This window comes from Erythrolamprus reginae, chromosome 9 (genome assembly GCF_031021105.1).
Source record: "Erythrolamprus reginae isolate rEryReg1 chromosome 9, rEryReg1.hap1, whole genome shotgun sequence".
Lineage (NCBI taxonomy): Eukaryota > Metazoa > Chordata > Lepidosauria > Squamata > Dipsadidae > Erythrolamprus > Erythrolamprus reginae.
Genome location: NC_091958.1, coordinates 57,050,058 through 57,072,139, shown reverse-complemented (window position 1 = coordinate 57,072,139; position 22,082 = coordinate 57,050,058). Strand labels below are relative to the sequence as shown.

Here is a 22,082-nt window from a genome sequence, read left to right as displayed (position 1 = left end):
GGCACCAGGGGCTTCCTCCCCCCTAATTTGTTTGGGGGGGGGGTAAAAAATTGGGGAGGGGGAGATTCAGAGAGTAAACTGGTTGGCAGCTACAAAGGCCTGAAATCCACTTGGCCCTGGTGGGGGGCTGCCTGAGGGGGCTCAGGGAGCGTCTGTCCCATTGGGGGCCAAGAAGGAGAGAAGAAGCCCTGGGAGAGAGGCTGACCTCGTGAGACCCCTGTGCCCCCCCCAGTAGCCTGGGATTGCCATGCAGGGCTCCTGAGGGAAGCTCCCCTCCCCAGAGAACATTTGGGGTCTCCCCATCAGCCTCTGTGATCTGTGGGAACTTGGGGGGACCAACCCCAGGAAGGGATCCACTCTCTTTTGGACCAGATCAGAGTTCTCCGACCTCGCTGACGGACCTTCGCCGCCTGGAAAAGGACCTGCCCAGGGCTCACGATGGGCCAGCCAGCGGAATCTGGACTGGCCGGATTTTAGGATGTTTGGCCAGGCCTGGGGAACCTTGAGGTCCTTCTGCTCCTCCAAACTTCGCTTCAGGCCGACCGCAAAGACCATGGCGCCTCGCAACCTCCAGAAGGTTCTCTGCGTGGCAGAGAAAAACGACGCAGCCCGCGGGATTGCGGACATCCTTTCGAACAGCAGGATGAGGAGGGTAGGAGAGCAAGGAAGCCCACTTTCTTGACCCTGGTCAATGTTTGGGATGGCTTGACAGGAGCCCATTCATTTGAAGCTGAAAGTAATGTCCGACTTGCTTATATTTATAAAATTAGCCGGAAATCCTTCTGTTAGAGGCCGGGGGAAAGGAAACACCCCTTCTGCCATAAGATCTCAGAGAACGGCTGTCATCCTTTATCTCTGTCCATGTTGATGGGCTGGAAAACTATTTTATGTCTAGTCCATTGGTTCCTAAATTGGAGGTAATGACGCTCAAGGGAATCATCTGGGCCCTATTGTAAGAGTAATGGAGTGATTCATAATGGCTTGTTTATAAGTTGAAGATCCAACCCGGGATTGAAAAACAACAGTCTGGGAGCGGGAGGGATAATGCCTTTATTTGACACTGCGGAAAGTAGTAAAAAGTCAAATTCTGTGAAGATCCAATAGTAGCAGAGTTTTATATCCTATATAAATATCATGTCTTACTGCTTGATAGCCATAAGCATCCTGAGAGATTTCTCACAATACAGTATTTATGTGAGAAGTTGGTATTGATTTGTTTATTAAGCTAAGATGCTTGTTTGCTTTTCTTTCCAGAGGGAAGGAATGTCCGTGTACAACAAGATCTATGAATTCCAGTATCACTTGTTTAATCAGGTTTGTATCAAACAGTCCATCACAATTCTCACTGTGCCTCTTATTGTTACATCTGTAATTGTAGATAAAACATGGATGTTACCAATGACTTTTGCTTTATTGCTAGTTATTGCCAGGCATGGGGGAATTGAGATCCTCTTTCCCCCTAGGCCTTTACAATTTTATGCATGGTATGTCTGTATGTATGTTTGGTTTTTATATTAATGGGTTCTTAATCGTTTTTAGTACTGGATTATTACTGTACGCTGTCTTGTTGTTGCTGTTAGCCCCCCTGAGTCTCCGGAGAGGGGCGGCATACAAATCCAATAAATAATAATAATAAATAATAATAATAATAATAATATATAGCCAAAAATTAAACAATACAATCAATGGCAAAACAAGTATTCTTAATGAATCCAAACGGATAAAAAAAATAAAATAAGTTAGACTGTCTGCATACAAATCCATCTTTGCAAAACGACACTTGGCATGGCCAAGAATAATTTATCTTTCTCTGTTTTATGCAGAATGTAACTTTGATTATGACATCTGTGTCCGGACATTTGCTGTCTCGTGATTTCAAGGCACCATTTCGGAAATGGTAGGTACCAACAGTACAGGAAGGACGGTTCATTTTCTGCAATTCTATAATCAGATTTTGAACACGGTAACAATCATTATTTATTTATTTATGTATTTATTTATTTATTTGATTTTTATGCCGCCCTTCTCCTTAGGCTCAGGGCGGCTTACAACATGTTAGCAATAGCCCTTTTTAACAGAGCCAGCATTTATTTTATTTATTTATTTATTCATTCATTCATTCATTCATTCATTCATTAGATTTGTATGCCGCCCCTCTCCGTAGACTCAGGGCGGCTCACAACAATAACAAAGACAATGTAAGAACAAATATAATAATTTAAAAAACACTAAAAACCCCATTATTAAAAGCAGGCATACACACAAATATACCATGTATAAACTGTATAGGCCCGGGGACGGCAGAGATGGGTCTTAAGAACTTTACAAATGGCAAGGAGGGTGGGGGCAGTTCTGATCTCCGGAGGGAGCTAGTTACAGAGGGTTGGGGCCACCACAGAGAAGGCTCTTCTCCTGGGTCCCGCGAAATGACATTGTTTAGTTGACGGGACCCAGAGAAGGCCAACTCTGTGGGACCTAACCGGTCGCTGGGATTCGTGCGGCAGAAGGCGGTCCCGGAGATATTCTGTTCCGATGCCATGAAGGGCTTTATAGGTCATAACCAACACTTTGAATTGTGACCGGAAACTGATCGGCAACCAATGCAGACTGTGGAGTGTTGGTGTAACATGGGCATACCTGGGGAAGCCCATGATTGCTCTTGCAGCTGCATTCTGCACGATCTGAAGTTTCCGAACACTTTTCAAAGGTCGCCCCATATTGCCCCCAGCATATTTTACCCACCTCGGAAGGATGGAAGGCTGAGTCAACCTCGAGCCGGTGATGAGATTTGAACCACTGACCTTCAGATCTACAGTCAGCTTCAGTGGCCTGCAGTACAGCACTCTACCTGCTGTGCCACCCCGGGTCATTTTAGGCCTAGATGTCTCTAGAAGCTAGATAGCATTTCTCTAAGTGTTTGCTGTTTCCTGCATGCCTTTCTCTGATGCTCTTCCAACAGGCATAGCTGTAACCCCCTGGTCCTTTTCGATGCAGAAATTGAGAAATTCTGCCCTGAAAACTACATGGACATTAAGGTTTGTGCTGCCCGCAGCCTCCTCTCGTTCCTCCTTTTCTGTGGCTCCAAACTCTGACTGATGAATGTGCCTTGCGTCCAGCCAGGGACATAATATAGAAACATAGAAGACTGACGGCAGAAAAAGCCCTCATGGTCCATCTAGTCTGCCCTTATACTATTTCCTGTATTTTATCTTAGGGTGGATCTATGTTTATCCCAGGCATGTTTACATTCAGTTCCTGTGGATTTACCAACCACGTCTGCTGGAAGTTTGTTCCAAGGATCTACTACTCTTTCAGTGAAATAATATTTTCTCACGTTGCTTCTGATTTCCCCCCCAACTAACCTCAGATTGTGTCCCCTTGTTCTTGTGTTCACTTTCCTATTAAAAACACTTCCCTCCTGGACCTTATTGAACCCTTTAACATATTTAAATGTTTCGATCAAGAGATAAACCAAGGATATAAAATATCCTTGGCTTATCTCTTATTTCAGAAGAGTCGCTCTTTCTCCTCTGTTGTTTCATGTTGCCATGTCCTGTTACCACTTCCAGCGCACGCTTGAGCGAGAGGTTCGGCCGTGCCAGGCCCTGGTGATCTGGACCGACTGTGATCGTGAAGGGGAGAACATTGGCTTTGAAATCATTCACGTGTGTAAAGCAGGTGTGTAGGAAAGGGTGAAAGGCTGGGCACTCAACATACACACCTCCACATGCAACTCTCCGGGAAGGAAATTTTGCCCAGGAAACCGTAGAGTTTGTAATCAATTGAGTGAGATTAAAGAAGTTTTCCAAATCACGTCAAGTTTCTTCCTCTGTGATGCTTTTGAGGGCCATGAAAATATTGACTGACCCCTCGCATCCTGGACACAAACTGTTTCAACTCCTATCCTCAAGACGTCGCTATAGAGCACTGCACACCAAGACAACTAGACACAAGGACAGTTTTTCCCCGAACGCCATCACTCTGCTAAACAAATAATTCCCTCAACACTGTCAAACTATTTACTAAGTCTGCACTTCTATTTCTACTAGTTTTCTCCCATCATTCCTATCACCCATCTCCTCCCACTTATTATTATTATTTATTGGATTTGTATGCCACCCCTCTCCATAGACTCGGGGCGGCTAACAACAGTGGTAAAAACAACATGCGACAATCCAATACTAAAGTAGCTAAAAACCCTTATTATAAAAACCAAACATACATACAAACATACCATGCATAAATTGTAGCAGCCTAGGGGGAAAGAATATCTCAGTTCCCCCATGCCTGACGGCAGAGGTGGGTTTTAAGGAGCTTACGAAAGGCAAGGAGGGTGGGGACTATTCTAATCTCTGGGGGGAGTTGGTTACAGAGGGCCGGGGCCGCCACAGAGAAGGCTCTTCCCCTGGGTCCCGCCAAATGACACTGTTTAGTTGACGGGACCCGGAGAAGGCCCACTCTGTGGGACTTAACTGTATGACTAGGACCTCTGACTGTATGACTAATGTGTTGTTTGTATCCTTAAGATTTTTATTAATATTGATTGTTTCCTCATTGCTTATTTGACCCCTATGACAATCTTTAAGCGTTGTATCTCATGATTCTTGGCAAATGTCTCTTTTATGTACTCTGAGAACATCTGCGCAAAAGACAAATCCCTTGTGTGTCCAATCAATAAAGAATTCCATTCTTTTCTTTTGCTTGGCTCCCCCTGATTCAAACCTTTCTTGGACAGTGAAGCCAAACCTCCAGGTGTTCCGGGCCCGCTTCTCGGAGATCACACCCCAGGCCATCAGATCCGCTTGCGAGAACCTCACCCAGCCAGATCCAAACGTCAACGATGCTGTGGAGGTCAGGCAGGAGCTGGACCTCAGAATAGGTAAGAGAGAAAGCACAGCAGTCAGACTGTAGACCCAAATGGCGGCTTGGGACACAGAGGGGAAGGATGGGGATTGTAGTCAAAGCTAAATAAAGAGCTTCATCTTTGTGGGTTGGCGGTCCTAAAACTAAACACTTCGTTTTGATTTACCGTAATTTTGGGAGTATAAGACACACATTGGTTTTTCGGGAGGAAAATAGGGAAAATAATCTGCTTACCTAGTATTCTGGCCAGCGTCCTTAGTCTGGTCAGCTTCAGCACATTATTTTATCCCCTGGTTAGGGCTTTAAAAAAACCTTATTAGGAGAGAGTAACAATGAAAGAGCTTGCAAGCCAGTAGGAGCTGGGAACATTGTTAGCACCTGGAAAGAAACATTCAAAGCAAGTAGAGCAATGGAAAAAAACCCCATGCAACGAGTTAGGGCTTGGAAAATATTCTTGGCAGAGAGTAACAATGAAAGAGCTTGCAAGCTGGTAAGAGTTGGGAACATTGTTAGCACCTGGTTAGGGCTGGAAAGAAACTTACTAGGAGCAAATTAGAGCAATGGAAAAAACCCTGCAAAGACTTAGGGCTTGGAAAACATTCTTTGCAGAGAGAAACAATGAAAGATCCTGCAAGGTAACAGTTGGGAAGATGGTTAGCAGCCAGTTAGTGCTGAAAAAAAAAGCTACATTCAGAGTATAAGATGCACCCTAATTATCAGCCTCTTTTAGGGAGAAAAAAGGTGCGTCTTATACTCTGCGTCTTTCTGGTAGCTGATGGTCAAAGTGGCTTTTTACTTTTCCTTGGAGCCGTGATGTCACCAGCTTTTCAGAGGAATGCCTGCTGCTCCCTCTGGGCCTGTCCAATAGCTCTTCCCTTCTTCCAACAGGGGACTTGTAGTTGTCCTTTTCATGTTGGGCCTGGGTGTTCTGCTTCCTTGACCAGGTGCCGCCTTTACCCGGTTCCAGACGCTGAGGCTCCAGAAGATCTTCCCGGAGGTGTTGGCGGAGCAGCTCATCAGCTATGGGAGCTGCCAGTTCCCCACCCTGGGCTTCGTGGTGGAAAGATTCAAGGCCATCCAAGCCTTCGTTCAAGAAACCTTCTACAGGATTAAAGGTCAGAGTTCGGAAGGCGATGGCCAGGCAGGGAAACATCTGGACTGGGAGTTTGCTTTCCAAATCCCGTTCTCGTGCTTTGCGTTCTGCCCACCCTATCGTGGTGTCTTCAGTTTTGCATTCCCCACATCACTTTGTCCGGTCTGCTATGGCTCGCAGTCCATCCATCACCTTTTCGTCCATCCTTGGGGCGGCCCTGTAGGCTGAGTGCAGGTGTCCGTCTCGCGATGGATTCCACACTCGCTCTGCCCACATGTCCGTGCCACTGGAGTCATGCTCCTCTCGTTTTGTCTGGAATTTGGCGGATCCCAGGGGAAGAGCCTTCTCTGTGGTGGCCCTGACCCTCTGGAACCAGCTCCCCCCTGAGATTAGAACAGCCCCCACCCTCCTTGCCTTTCGCAAACTCCTTAAGACCCACCTCTGTCATCAGGCATGGGGGAACTGAAATATCTTCCCCAGGCCTATACTGTTTATGTATGGTATGTTGTGTGAATGTTTTTTTTTTTAAATTGTGGGTTTTTAGCTTTCTAATTATTGAATTTGTATTTTACACTGTTTTTCTGTTGCTGTTGTGAGCCTCCCCAAGTCTGCGGAGAGGGGCAGCATACAAATTTAATAAATAAATAAATAAATAAATAAATTGGCATGACTTTGGCTGTTGTTAGCAAATATCATTGTCTAGGTAATAGACCCATAGCAAGCAAAACTCCCTGGCAGGTGGATTCATCAAAGAACAACTTTATTGGACAGGTGATATTGGCACAGAGCTGGTGAAAACCGACTCTGAAGGTTCCCACGGTTTTCTCCTAATTTTGAGGGTCGCCCAGAAAGTAATGCACCACTTTTTTTCCCTTCAAAATATTTATTGAACACAATGAAACTTACACACCAGAAAAAAATGATGTTTCTTCTACACTCCCTATTTTTCCACATAATCTCCGTCCCGTTCTGTGGCCTTCCTCCAGCGAGACACGAGGGCGTGTATGCCCTGTTGGTACCACTCGTTGTTTGGGTCACGAAGCCATATCTGCCCTGTAACGGCCTCCCCCTCTGTGCCCAGCGACTAACCGTACTTCTGTCGACTGCAGATTCTCCATCAACTGTATTCAAACATTTGTGAATGTTCCCAACAGTTTTTTTCTCTGCAGTGAGAAATTCAATGAGAACACACTGCTTGTAATGTCCGTCACTTACAGACGCCCTTTCGTAACACTGCTGTCTATCTGAAGAAACGCAACATTTACACGCGGAGAAATTCAAATAATGTATCTCTAAAGTTTCGCATTCATACCACTACTGTAGACTGAGAAAAAAAATGTGGTGCATTACTTTCTGGGCGACCCTCGCAAAAGTTTCCCCTCAATCCCAAGCAATCAGTCACGTGGTCCAATCAAGGCTCCGTCTGGTTGCTTGGCGACATGACTCCTCCTCCCTCTGGCCAGGAGTGGGAATGTCCTTGGTTCCCATCTATCTCTAATCCCCCTTCCCTACCCCTCAGCCCCAGGGCAGCAACCCTGAAGCTCCAAGATGGCTTCAGTCGGGTCAGCTCCAGGGTTGACCCAAAGGCTGCCTTGCTTTAGCTGCCGTTTCCATCTCATCGTTTTGGGCTGCAGCCGCTGTTGAGAAGAGCCTCCTTCCCTCCCAGGCAGGCTATAAGCAGAAGGGTGCCCCAGGTTGCCTGGGGGGAGGCCGAGCCTTGTGACCCACCTTCTGCCCCCACAGTGATTCATGAACACGAAGAAGGCGTCGTGGACTTCAGCTGGAAGAGGCACCGACTCTTCAACCACACGGCGTGCCTGGTTCTCTACCAGATGTGCATGGAGGTAGGTAGGGAAGGCCTCATGCCCTTAACACCCCAAGGTTTGGCTACTGCAATGCTCTCTACATGGGGCTGCCTTCGAAAACTGCAAATGGTGCAGAACGCAGCTGCGTGAGCAGTCCTGGGCTGACCCAGACAGGCCCACATCTCTCCAACACTCTGTGGTCTGCATTGGCTGCCAATTGGTTTCCGGACTCAATTCGAAGTATTTGTTATAGAATAGAATAGAATAGGAATAGAATTTTATTGGCCAAATGTGATTGGACACACAAGGAATTTGTCTTTGGTGCAGATGCTCTCAGCGTCCATAAAATAAAATATACATTTGTCAAGAATCATGGGGTACGACACTTAATGATGGTCATAGGGGTCAAATAAGCAATGAAGAAGCAATATTAATAAAAATCTTAGGATATAAGCAACAAGTTACAGTCCTACAGTCAACATGGGAGGAAATGGGTGAAAGGAATGATGAGAAAAACTAGTAGAATAGAAGTGCAGATTTAGTAGAAAGTCTGAAAGTGTTGAAGGAATTATTTGTTTAGTAGAGTGATGACGTTAGGAAAAAAACTGTTCTTGTGTCTAGTTGTCTTGGTGTGTAGGGCTCTGTAGCGACGTTTTGAGGGTAGGAGTTGAAACAGTTTGTGTCCAGGATGCGAGGGGTCAGTAAATATTTTCCCCGCCCTCTTTTTGACTCGTGCAGTCTACAGGTCCTCAATGGAAGGCAGGTTGGCAGCCATTGTTTTTTCTGCAGTTCTGATTATGACCCCTAAAGCCCTACAGATTACTTGTGGGGCTGCCTTCTGCAGCATGAATCCCAGTAACCGGTCAGCTCCCACAGAGTCGGCCTTCTCCAGGTCCTGTCAACTCGACAATGTCATTTGGCGAGGCCGGGGGAAGAGCCTTCTCTGTGGGGGCTCCAGCTCTCTGGAATCAGCTCCCCCGGGAAATTTGCACTGCCCCCACCTTCCTCGCCTTCCACAAGTCTTGAGACTCACCAATGCCGCCAAGCTTGGGGGTCATTGGATTCTTCCCCCTGGCCAATGAATGCATGGTGGGTTTGTTTGAATGGATATGTGTGTATTTTAATAGGTTCTTTAGTTTTTAAATGTAACTTTTAAGTTAAATTAATTGTATCTCGATGTATACTGTCTTTTTTGTATGTTGAAAGCTGCCCCGAGTCCTCAGAGAGGGGCGGCATATAAATCTAAGAATTAATAATAATAATAACCTTGTCTTCTGCCCGCCTTTGTCTTAGGCTCCTCGGGCCACCGTGGTGGAGGTCGGGAGCAAACCCAAGAGCAAATGGAGACCCCTTCCACTGGACACCGTGGTAGGCTATGGGGAAAGGAGCCGTTTGAAGTCAGAATAAGAAAAGCTCTCGGCTCAGCTTCTGATCCAAACGCCCTTAGTAGACCTTCTTTTGAAAGCCTCAGGCTGGACGTCCAGAGCAGACACGGAAGTGGCTAAATCTGAGAGATATTTTGGCCTTCTCTGGTGGGAAGTCCATTCATCTTGAAACTTGTGGAAACGCATCATTAAGAAAATTGCATGATTATTCCTGGGTTGAGAAAAGTCGCTGGTTTTCAGGTGTCACAGGGGCTCACTCGTGTTCCTGATTCCAGGGCTCCTATTAATTTTATGTGGGCAGAGGGGCCCAGATTATCTCCGGGACCGCCTTCTGCCGCACGAATCCCAGCGACCAGTTAGGTCCCACAGAGTGGGCCTTCTCCGGGTCCCGTCAACTAAACAATGTCGCTTGGCGGGACCCAGGGGAAGAGCCTTCTCTGTGGCGGCCCCGGCCCTCTGGAACCAACTCCCCCCAGAGATTAGAATAGCTCCCACCCTCCTTGCCTTTCGTAAGCTGCTTAAAACCCACCTCTGACGCCACTGAGATACTCTTTCCCCCTAGGCTTCTACAATTTATGCACGGTATGTTTGTATGTATGATTAGTTTTATAACAAGGGTTTTTAGCTGTTTTAGTATTGGATTGTCACATGCTGTTTTTACCACTGTTGTTAGCCGCCCCGAGTCCACGGAGAGGGGCGGCATACAAATCCAATAAATAAATAAATAAATAAATATTTTGGTGCACACTGGTCAAGCGTATTTTTCTTCCTCCCCTTCTTCTGCTACTACAGGAACTTGAGAAATTGGCTTCCCGTAAGCTGAAAATAAATGCCAAGGAGACCATGAAGATCGCCGAGAAGCTGTATACCCAAGGGTAATAAAGGCAGCTAGACATTGCACATGTGCTACTCACTCGTAAACTATACTCCTCAGTAAGACCTCAGTATTTACAGCCCCTAGTTGACAAAATCATACACTGGGACTGTAATAAACAATTATCATATTTTCTTCAGGGTACAAATATGTGTGTAGTTTATAGAACGGCTAAGTTTATAGTCAGGGCTGTTCAGATGAGAATACGTTTTATAGAACATATTGGATGAAAAGGAGATGAACTCACTTAAGAATATTTCATATCAGTATCTTAGATTTGTTTAATATAATCCTTTGCACGAGTTATATTCTCATGTTTTACTACTCAATTTTAGCTTATTATACTGCATTTTAACTTATTGTTTATTCAAATTCCCTCTATTTTAGCCACTTTTATTGTATTTAAACCAGTCACAGTTTTATGACGACCGATGTGGTCCTTTTCCTCGCTTTGATATGGTCGATTGACTAATCAAATAAAGTTGATATTGATATTGATTGATAAAAGCAGCTGTTTTTCTTGGAATAACTCCCTGTAGGATAATGGCCCCCAAACCTGGCAACTTTTAAGACTTGTGGACTTCAATTCCCAGAATTCTCTGGCTGAATTCTATGCTGGATGGAGAATTCTGGGAGTTCAAGTCCACAAGTCTTAAAAGTTGCCAAGTTTGAAGACCTCTGCTGTAGGATGACAGGGTGTCCAGCAAACCTGGAAAACAGGGAAATCGGAAATTGGCGGTTCAGGAAATATGAGGGAATTATTGGGGAAATTGTGAAAAAAATGGAATAAATCAGGGGGGAAAACCAAACTATTAAAATGTTTAAAAGTCAGGGGAAAATCATGTAAAACCCTGGATCGCATTGCCTGGCAGAATGAGCATAACTTTGGCAAAAACTTAGTCACCTACTGATATTTCTCCATGGCTTAGCCGTTTGGTGTGACGTCATTTACGACCGTGCCTTAACTAGATCTCAAGTTACAGGGAAATATCAGGGAATTTCAAAATGCCTTTCCCCCTGGGCCCCCTGTCATTAGGGTTTATTATGGGTCTTTAGTTTCTTATTGCTAATTATTTGCCTTGTTTATTGTATGTACAATTTATTATTGCAAGCCGCCCCGAGTCCCATTGCGATTGGGCGGCACAGAAATCAAATTAATTAAATTGACAAGCACTTCTTCAAAAGTAATCCCTGCCCCCTTTGCTGGCTTTTAAAGGTACATAAGTTACCCCCGAACAGAGACCAACATTTTCCCCAAAGACCTGAACCTCTCCCAGCTGGTGCAGCTCCAGAGTCAAGACCCCCACTGGGGGGCCTTTGCGCAAAGGATCCTGGACAGAGGTGGGCCAACCCCAAGGCAGGGGGCAAAGTCCGATCAGGCCCACCCTCCCATTCATCCCACCAAACACGCCGGGAATCTGCAGGTGAGTCCCCGAGACTGACTGGCGAGTCTCAGGTGCAGCTTTGCTTCCGAAGGGAAGAGCACTTACTATTTATTTATTTATTAAATTTATTTATTTATTTATTAAATTTATATGCCACTTTCTAACAGGTGCATTTGATTAACCCTGAAGAATCTGAAAAGTACGAGGGTCGCCCAGAAAGGAATGTGCCACATTTTCCCCTTCAACCATTATTTATTGAACACAATGAAACTTACACACAAGAAAGATGTTTCTTCTACACTCCCTATTTTTTCCACATAATCTCCATCCCCTTCTATGTCCTTCCTCCAGTGAGACACAAGGGTGTGTATGCCCCGTTGGTACCCCTCCTTGTTCTGCTCACAAAGCCATTTCTGCACTGGGCGAATCCCCTCTTCATCATCCTCAAAATGTCTTCTGCGACTAACCGTCCTTCTGTCGACTGCAGATTCTCCATCAACTGTCACACAAACGTTTGTGAATGTTCCCAACAGTTTCTTTCTCCGCAGTGAGAAATTCAACGAAGACACGCTGCTTGTAACGTGCGTCACTTACAGGCGTCATTTCAAAAGACGGCTGCAGCTACACTCTCTGTCTGAAGAAAGGCAAAATTTACACCACGCACTCCTGACAATTCAAATAACGTACATCTAAACTCTTGCATTCGTACCATTACTGTAGGCTGAGAAAAAAAAGAATGTGGTGCATTGCTTTCTGGGCGACCCTCGTAAATGAAGCAGAAAGCAGCACCTTACAAAATGCCCTTTCATTGGAAGACCGGAATACGTTTCCTTCTTGTTCAAAAACCCTCTGGAAGCAGCTCCCCCCGAGATCAGAGTTGCCCCCACCCTCCTTGCCTTTCATAAGCTCCTTAAAACCCACCTCTGCCATCAGGCGTGGGGGAATTGAGATATTCCCTTCCCCTTAGGCTTATAAAATGTATGCTTGGTATGTCTGTATGTATGATTGGTTTCTTAAATTAGGGTTTTTTAATTTAACTTAAACTTAAATATTAGATTTGTTTATATCGTCTTATTATTGTTGTTAACCGCCCCGAGTCTACGGAGAGGGGCGGCATACAAATCTAATAAATAAATAAATAAATAAATAATAGTGTTCCCTCGATTTTTGCGGGTTCGAACTTTGCGAATAGCCTATACCAAGATTTTTTTAAAAAAAAATTAATTAAAAAATACATTGTGGTTTTTTCCCACCCAATGACGTCACATGTCATCGCCAAACTAATAATTTTTGCAAATAAACAACCAAAAAAATTATTGTTAATAAATAATTATGTTTATAAATATCAGGATCACTAAGTGTCTTATTCAGTGGTGAGTACCAGTAATAATGGTGAGTAAATGGTTGTTAAGGGAATGGGAAATGGTAATTTAGGGACTTAAAGTGTTACGGGAAGGCTTGTGATACTGTCCATAGCCAAAAATGGTGTATTTACTTCCGCATCTCTACTTCGCGGAAATTCGACTTTCGCGGGCGGTCTCGGAACGCATCCCCCGGGGAAATCGAGGGAACACGGTAATTTAAAAATGGGAATATTTATTGCTGGAACCTCCAGATGGGTTTTTCAATAAAGGAGGACCATCTTAACATCTGTACAAATCTGTTTCTCCTCCGACTGTCCCCTGCTGCAAAAAAAAAACCCTCCCAATTTCCCTCCTCTTTCCTTTGTGTCCTGCCAGGGCAATGACCAGCGGCTGTATGAATTCATCGTCCGCCACTTCCTGGCCTGCTGTTCCGAGGACGCCAAGGGCCAGGAAACCACAGTGGAGATCGAGATAGCCAGCGAGCGCTTCGTGGCTCACGGCTTGATGATCCTTGCCAGAAATTACCTGGAAGTCTACCCTTACGAAAAGTGGAGTGACAAGGTGGGAGCAAGCGCTCGATAGTAAGACAAGGGCCAGCTCCTTAGAAGAGGTTGTAGTGCAGTGATGGCAAAGCCTTTTTCCCTCTGATGCCACAATAGCGCATGTGCGAGTGCCCACACCCATAATTCAATGCTTGGGAAGGGCGAAAACAGCTTCCCCTGCCCCCTGGAGGCCAAAGATTGCCTGTTTCCCAACTTCTGGTGGGCCTAGTAGGCTCATGTTTCACCCTCCCCAAGCTCCAAAGGCTTCCCTGGAGCCGAAGGAGGGTAAAAATCCCTCCCCCAGCCCCCCGAGGCTCTCTGGAAGCCAGAAACGCCCTCCCAGAGCTTCTGAGTAAGCCAAAAATCAGATGGCTGGCACATGTATGCACATAGGGCAACGGCTTGCGTGCCAGCAGATATGACTCCACGTGCTACCCGTGCCGTAGGTTTGCCATCACTGTTGTAGTAGCTTAAGAGGGGGAGAAAAATTACTCATCACTCACAGTCCCCATTTGCGCTAACAATACAGGGGTCGTCTTCAAAGCACAATCAGTCACTCATAGACCCTTTGAAGTTACAAGGAGGCCATCCCCAAAGCCTCGTTTTATGACGGTCACAACTTAGGACCATAATGGGCAGACTCTGTTCCGGGAGTTAGATCTACCGTGTACCTTTCTTCTTCTTCTTATTATTATTTTTATTTATTAGGTTTGTATGCCGCCCCTCTCCATTTCTCCCGTCCTTTCTTAGCTCTCCCATGTAACCCCACCCTTTCCTCCCTGCCTCCTTCGCCTGCGCAGGTTATCCCCGTCTACGAGAAGGGCTCCTGCTTCCAGCCCTCCATGGTGGAGATGGTGGAGGGGGAGACCAGCCCCCCTCAGCTGCTCACCGAAGCAGACCTCATCTCCCTGATGGAGAAACACGGCATCGGTCAGTCCTGCTGCAGATCGGAGATGTTCTCCCACTCACCTTCAGAGTTTGTTTTGTGTATTTAAATATATATATGTCACATGTTTTTTGCTGAATTTGAAAATTAAGGGAGACTAGGATAGATCTATTTCGGCCTTATTTTGGCCTCATCAGCTAGCCATACCCACTCACGCCAACGCTTGGCTTTCAGGAACGGACGCCACCCACGCGGAGCACATCGAGACCATCAAGTCCCGCATGTACGTGGGGCTCACCTCGGACCAGCGCTTCCTCCCAGGCCAGCTGGGCATGGGGCTGGTGGAAGGTAAGAACCGATCCCGTCTAAAGACCGCTTGGCTTCACTCTCCCCTCCAGCCTTTCCTCCACCCACTCCTCTCCCCCCCACAACCAACAGGCTACGATTCCATGGGCTACGAGATGTCCAAGCCGGATCTTCGAGCCGAACTCGAAAATGACCTGAAGCTGATTTGTGAGGGGAGGAAGGACAAGTCCACCGTGCTCCGAGAGCAGGTCCAGAAATATAAGCAAGTCTTCGTGGCCGCCGTGGCTGAAGCCAAAAAGTGAGGGCGGAAAAATCCCCACCCTGGTCAAGGGAAATAATGGGGGGGCGGGTTGTTCGTAATGTCAGAAATAAGTTTGTTTCTGAAGGTAATACTACAATGCAGGTAAATGGTTTGTAACCATAGGAAAGTCTGGTGTAAGCCATAATCCGCGTGTAGTCATAGGTTTGCTAAATTGTGCTGCAACCTGATTGGCTGTAACCTATATAAGGAGGAAGACCCTTGCATGGGCGTGGTTTGTTACAGAGTGGTTTGTTACAGTAGAAAGTGGTTTGTTATAGAGTGGTTTGTGCTAGGTGGTTTGTAGTTTAATGGCTAGTGGTTGCAGTGGTGGACGGAATAAGATTTATATGGTCAAAGCAATGGAAACTGCAGTTTAATGTTTCCAAATGTAAAATAATGCACTTGGGGGAAAGGAATCCTCCATCTGAGTATTGCATTGACAGTTCTGTATTAGCAAATACTTCAGAAGAGAAGGATTTAGGGGTCGTGATTTCTGACAGTCTCAAAATGGGTGAACAGTGTGGTCGGGCAGTAGGAAAAGCAAGTAGGATGCTTGGCTGCATAGCTAGAGGTATAACAAGCAGGAAGAGGGAGATTGTGATCCCCTTATATAGAGCGCTGGTGAGACCCCATTTGGAATACTGTGTTCAGTTCTGGAGACCTCACCTACAAAAAGATATTGACAAAATTGAAGGGGTCCAAAGACGGGCTACAAGAATGGTGGAAGGTCTGAAGCATAAAACGTATCAGGAAAGACTTCATGAACTCAATCTGTAGAGTCTGGAGGACAGAAGGGAAAGGGGGGACATGATCGAAACATTTAAATATGTCAAAGGGTTAAATAAGGTTCAGGAGGGAAGTGTTTTTAATAGGAAAGTGAACACAAGAACAAGGGGACACAATCTGAGGTTAGTTGGGGGAAAGATCAGAAGCAACGTGAGAAAATATTATTTTACTGAAAGAGTAGTAGATCCTTGGAACAAACTTCCAGCAGACGTGGTTGGTCAATCCACAGTAACTGAATTGAAACATGCCTGGGATAAACATATATCCATTCTAAGATAAAACACAGGAAATAGTATCAGGGCAGACTAGATGGATCAGGAGTTCTTTTTGTGCCATCAGACTTCTATGTTTCTATATAAAAGTATTGTGGATATTTTATTATAGTGGTTAAATGAAAAGGTGATAGTTTATTTAGAGAAGCAGTTTGATAAGAAAAAAAGTAAAATATATTTTTACAGGAAACCCGTCTGCAGTGTTTTTCATTGCAGACTTCAATTAGGTAGAGTGGTGAACAGTGGCTACTTGGGGGATTAACTTCCACATGTGCAAAACCCTCCCAACACGGAGCCCCTGCCTGGACCAGCTCAGTGGGCATTGGCTGGAGAAGAGAGAAAGGGCAGCTAAAAGTCCAGGGGAAGCTGCGTATAAATCCCCCTTTAAACCTTTGCTTCTTCTCTACAAGGGGAGCACCTGTTTCAGAAATTTTTAAAAAGTAGACACGTCACAGAGCGTTTGTGGAGTCAGTGCTGCTAGCTCAGTGTGGGAAAGTGTTCAGGTCCTTCCTTGATCCAAGATCAATTGTGTAAGCAAAGAACTAGGTAATTTATGCATTTATTCAGCTGCCAGAAAGAAACTGGGCGAGGAGCAAAATAAATACACAGATACTAAGAATTTAAAACAACGGCTACAGAGAGGTGCAACCCAACAACACGTGGAAAGCCACAAGCTGCAATTTTCCCAGAACTTTCTCCTGAAATAATAATTGTGTTGGCATTTTCTGCACAAAATACTTAGGATCCGTGAATGCTTGCTGGATACAAGCTGATGGACGGGAGGAATATGCCTGCTTCATCATTGGTTTTGTCCCCGTCCCCCCCAGGTTGGATGAGGCCGTGGCCCAATATTTGGGTGGGGTGGCCCAGGTGGCTCACGAGGAGGACATTTACCCAGCGATGCCTGATCCGGTGAGGAAATGCCCCCAGTGCAACTCCGACATGATCCTGAAGACCAAGAAGAACGGAGGGTGAGTTGGGAAGCTGCAAGACAACACACGTTCTCCTGGTTTGAGTAGAAGATGCTTGATAGCAATTTTGCCCAAACAACAAAAAAACCACTGCCGTATTTTTCGGAGTATAAGACGCACTTTTTTCCTCCCTAAAAGAGGCTGATAATTTGGCTGCGTCTTATACTCTAAATGTAGCTTCCTCCCCCCCCCCCCCTGCCCCCCAGCCCTAACAAGCTGCTAATGACCTTCCCAGCTCTTACCTTGTAGGCTCTTTCATTGCTTCTCTCTACAAAGAATGATTCCTACCGTTCTGTTGAGCTCTCTGGTAGACTCCTCCCAAAAATGCACACATACAATTTCAGACACACACATATTTGAAAATGCAAAACAATGTTCTTTATAATGAAAATTCCCTTAAACCAAGCCCTCTTTTGGTATAGTCAAGAGCACTGGTCTCCAAACAAACGGGTAATTTGTACAAGTCCCTTATCAGTCCTGTGATACTTAGCTTGCAGCTGTGAGGCAATTCACAGTCCTTCTTCTTTCACAAAGTGAAACACACTTTGCTCTGGTTTAGTTTCAAAGCGGGGAAAAATCAGCACACAAAAGGTCAAAGTCAGCAAAGCAGTCACGAAACACAATGATCAGATAATCCTCCATTATGTTCCTAGTTCTTATTGGCTGGCAAGCTCTTTCGTTGTTTCTCCCTGCGAAGAATGTTTTCCAAGCCCTGTCTTTGTAGGGGTTTTTTTTCATTGCTCTACTTGCTCCGAATGTTTCTTTCCAGCCCTAACCAGGGGCTAACAATCTTCCCAGCTCTTAGCAGCTTGCAAGCTCTTTCATTGTTACTCTTTACAAAGAATGTTTTCCAAGCCCTACGTTTTTGCAGGGTTTTTTCCATTGCTCTACTTGCTTTGAATATTTCTTTCCTGGCGCTAATGATGTTCCCAGCTCTTACCTGCTTGCAAGCTCTTTCACTGTTACTCTCTCCCAATAAAGTTTTTTTAAGCCCTAACCAGGGGATAAAACAATGTGCTGAAACTGACCAGACTAAGGACACTGGCCAGATGAATACCTGGTAGGCAGATTCTTTCCCCTATTTTCCTCCCCAACAACTAAGGTGCGTCTTATACTCTGAAAAATATGGTAAATGGAAAAATACCGACGCAACGGGACCCATTTTGACACTTGATCCGTAACTGCCGCCTCTTCTGCTTGTCTGACGTTCCCCTTGTGTTTCCTCTCCAGCTTTTATCTCAGCTGCCTGGGCTTCCCTGCCTGCAAATCCTCGGTCTGGTTTCCCGACTCTGTGCTGGAGGTCAGCAAGGACGATTCTGTCTGTGAGGTCTGCAAACCGGCTCCGGTGCATCGGTGAGTCTCGGCAGAGGGGAGGCCGCGAGCTCTGTTTCTGCTGCCGTTCGGGAGCTGCCGAGTTTTGCTTCATCAGACTTGATTTATACTAAAGGGGTGATGGCTGAACCTATGGCACGGGGTCCAGAGGTGGCACACGGAGCCATAGTTGCTGGCACACTCCAACATACATGTGTGTGCCGGCCATCTGATTTTTGGCGTGCTCAGAAGCTTTGGGAGGGGGATTTTGGCTTCCAGAGAGCCTCCAGGGGGGTGGGGGAGGGCGTTGTTACCCTCCCCTGGCTCCAGAGATACCTTTGGAGCCTGGGGAGGGGGAACCATGAGCCTACTGGGCCCACCAGAAGTTGGGAAACAGGCCATTTCCAGCCTCTAGGGCCTCCGAGGGATGGGGGCAGCTGTTTTCACCCCTCCCAGGCGTGGAATTATGGGTGTAGGCTCTTGTGCCTGCACAATAGCGCATGCCCACACTCTTTCAGCACCCAAGTGAATAATAATAATTATTATTATTTAGTACACGCTATCAATGTACTAAATAATAATAGTAATAATTTATTGGATTTATATGCCGCCCCTCTCCGTAGACTCGGGGCGGCTAACAACAATAATAAACACAACATGTACAATCCAGTAATAAAAAACAACTAAAACCCCTTTTATAAAAACCAAACATACACACAAACACACCATGCATAACTTGTAATGGCCTAGGGGGAAGGAATATCTCAACTCCCCCATGCCTGGTGGTATAAATGAGTCTTGAGTAGTTTACGAAAGACAGGGAGGGTGGGGGCAATTCTAATCTCCGGGAGGAGTTGGTTCCAGAGGGCCGGGGCCGCCACAGAGAAGGCTCTTCCCCTGGGTCCCGCCAAATGACATTGTTTAGTCGACGGGACCCGGAGAAGGCCAACTCTGTGGGACCTTATCGGTCGCTGGGATTCGTGCGGTAGCAGGCGGTTCCAGGGGTAATCTGGTCCAATGCCATGCAGGGCTTTGTAAAGCATTCCCTCGCTTTCCTTTTTGACATCTTGGTCACCCTGGGCAGATCTTGAGGCTGAAATCCGTTGGCAGAGGGGTCATTTGGGCACGGGAGCCCAGCAGAAGCCTCACTGATGTGGGGCAGCCGTGCCAGGAGTCCAGGGCTCATTGCTCCCCTTCTCTCCCCCCAACCCCCCAGGCTGAAACTGAAGTTCAAGCGAGGCAGCCTCCCGCCCGTGATGCCCCTGGAGTTTGTGGGTTGCATCGGTGGCTGTGACGAAACCCTCAGGCAGATCCTGGACCTGAAGTACCTGCAAGGTCCAGCCAGGGCTCCAACTCAGCCGAGGAATCTGCCCCAGGAAGCCCCCCGCCCCCTTAACGGCACAGCCCTCCCCAGCCGTGGCCAGCGCCTGCTTGCTCCCGCGGCCCCTCCTGCGCCAGCGCCCAGGACTCCCCCTCCTCCTCCAGCGCCTGCCGACGTGGCTGGGAACGACGCCGTGGTGTGTAACTGTGGGGAGGAGGCCCTGCTTCTGACCGTCCGCAAAGAAGGCCCCAACCAAGGCCGGCAGTTCTACAAGTGCAACAGCGGCAGCTGCCGGTTCTTCCTGTGGTCCGACCAGCAGGGGCCCGACCACCGGCCGAACGGGACCTCCGGGTTCCCGGCACCCCCCGCGGGCTCTTCCCTGCCCGGGCAAAGAAGCGCAGCAAGGCCCAGGCGGGCGGACTCTGACCCTGGAGACGGCGCTGGCCGAGGAGTCGCCCCTCTCTGCAGGTGCAACCAGCCGGTGGTGAGCAGGACGGTGCAGAAGGACGGACCCAACAAGGGGCGCCAGTTCCACACCTGTGAGAAGCCGAGGGAGCAGCAGTGTGGGTTCTTCGAGTGGGCGGACGAGAGCGCGTGGCCAGGTAAGGGGGCAGTGGGCGCCATGGGTGGGTGCGGGGGGTGGGAGGGTTGGCGGGAGCTTCGTAGCTTTCTGGGAGGGGGACAAGCAGAGAGATGAGGTTAAGAACAACGGGGGCAGCTTTTAAGACAAGTGGACCTCAACCTCATTGATGCTGCCGGGCGTGGGGCCATTGGACTCTTAGCCCCCTGGCCGATGAATGTGCTGTGAGTTATTTCTTGAATGGGAATGAGTGTCTTCTATAGTTTGGGGTTTTTAGACTATTAATTTAATTAACTGGATTTAGAATGTTATATCGTTCCTCTATATGCAATCTGAGTATTGCATTGGCAGTTCTGTGTTAGCAAAAACTTCAGAAGAGAAGGATTGAGGGGTAGTGATTTCTGACAGTCTCAAAATGGATGAACAGTGCAGTCAGGCGGTAGAGAAAGCAAGTAGGATGCTTGGCTGCATAGCTAGAGGTATAACAAGCAGGAAGAGGGAGATTGTGATCCCCTTATATGGAGCGCTGGTGAGACCCCATTTGGAATAATACTGTGTCCAGTTCTGGAGACCTCACCTACAAAAAGATATTGACAAAATTGAACGGGTCCAAAGATGGGCTACAAGAATGGTGGAAGGTCTTAAGCATAAAACGTATCAGGAAAGACTTCATGAACTCAATCTGTATAGTCTGGAGGACAGAAGGAAAAGGGGGGACAGAATAGAAACATTTAAATATATTAAAGGGTTAAATAAGGTCCAGGAGGGAAGTGTTTTTAATAGGAAAGTGAACACAAGAACAAGGGGACACAATCTGAAGTTAGTTGGGGGAAAGATCAAAAGCAACATAAGAAAATATTATTTTACTGAAAGAGTAGTAGATCCTTGGAACAAACTTCCAGCAGACGTGGTTGCTCAATCCACAGTAACTGACTTTAAACCTGCCTGGGATAAACATATATCCATCCTAAGATAAAATACAGAAAATAGTATAAGGGCAGACTAGATGGACCATGAGGTCTTTTTCTGCCGTCAGTCTTCTATGTTTCTATGCTGTAAGCCAGTGTTTCCCAACCTAGGCAACTTGAAGATATTTGGACTTCAACTCCCAGAATCCCCCATTCTATGTTTCTATGTTGCAGCTGCCTCCACCTTCCCTCCTTCCGTGGGCGAGTGGGCCCAACGGGGGCCTGGGGCCAAGGCGAAAAGATCGGACAGTGACTCTGCCTTGACCGCGCCTTCGAAGAGGCCAAGGTCGTGCAGCGTTTGCCACCAGCCTGGCCACACCAAAACCACGTGTCCACAACGTCACTGAAGCAGCGTGGCCCACGGACAGCCCTAGGCCGGTTGACCAGAGAGACCCTTCTGCAGACGAGAGCCTGGCGAGTGGACCTCGGTCAAGCTCCTTCCTCGCAGGCTTCTCCACCTTTTCCAAGTTTTAAAATATAGTTGGGACTTGAGGCTGTGGTTCCTCAACCTTGGGTGGACAAACTCCCAGAATTCTGTGTCTGAATTCTACGGTGGCTGGAGAATTCTGGGAATTGAAGTCCACAAGCCTGAAAGGTACCAAGTTTGAAGGCCTCCGCTTTAGACTCAACACCATGCTGATGTTTGATTTTATAAAGCTTTTCTTTTCTTTGGGAGTTTAAATGAGGTGGTGGTGTTTCTCCAAGGCCTGACGCTTTCTTAGAGAACGTCATTTCAAAGCTCAACAAATGTCTCTTTTATTAGAATAGGATTTCTGTGGAGGAAAACTTCGTTCAGCCTTGAAACGATGTTCTCTAAGGAAGCATGCGTGTCCAACCTCCTTGTTAACTGCCATAGCCACCCTCGATAATTTATTCAAAAGGAAAATACGCGTGTGCAAAACCCAGAGAGTTTCATATTTCTAACTTCCTACCCTGCTCAATGCTATATTCGTACGCAAAGGGCAGCTACTGCCTTGCTCTCATCAACTGATGTGGGTAATATTTTTTAAATTAAAATATATATTTGGCTTAAGCCTAAGTGTTGGTTGTGCCAGTCGGTATCCAACCC

General features: G+C 46.6%; 1 protein-coding gene across 1 annotated transcript; it reads left to right on the top strand.

Annotated features, from left to right (window-relative positions):
- Positions 1–383: 383 nt before the first annotated feature.
- Positions 384–22,046, top strand: TOP3A (DNA topoisomerase III alpha). Its single transcript, XM_070761441.1, has 19 exons — positions 384–652; positions 1,255–1,314; positions 1,824–1,897; positions 2,960–3,035; positions 3,570–3,678; positions 4,736–4,879; positions 5,808–5,978; positions 7,700–7,800; positions 9,055–9,129; positions 9,939–10,021; positions 11,237–11,444; positions 13,145–13,330; positions 14,112–14,241; positions 14,432–14,545; positions 14,636–14,801; positions 16,690–16,833; positions 18,064–18,186; positions 19,361–20,067; positions 21,188–22,046. The coding sequence occupies exons 1-19, from the start codon at positions 479–481 to the stop codon at positions 21,358–21,360; spliced, it is 3,018 nt and encodes a 1,005-aa protein (XP_070617542.1). The 5' UTR covers positions 384–478; the 3' UTR covers positions 21,361–22,046.
- The last annotated feature ends 36 nt before the right edge of the window (positions 22,047–22,082 follow it).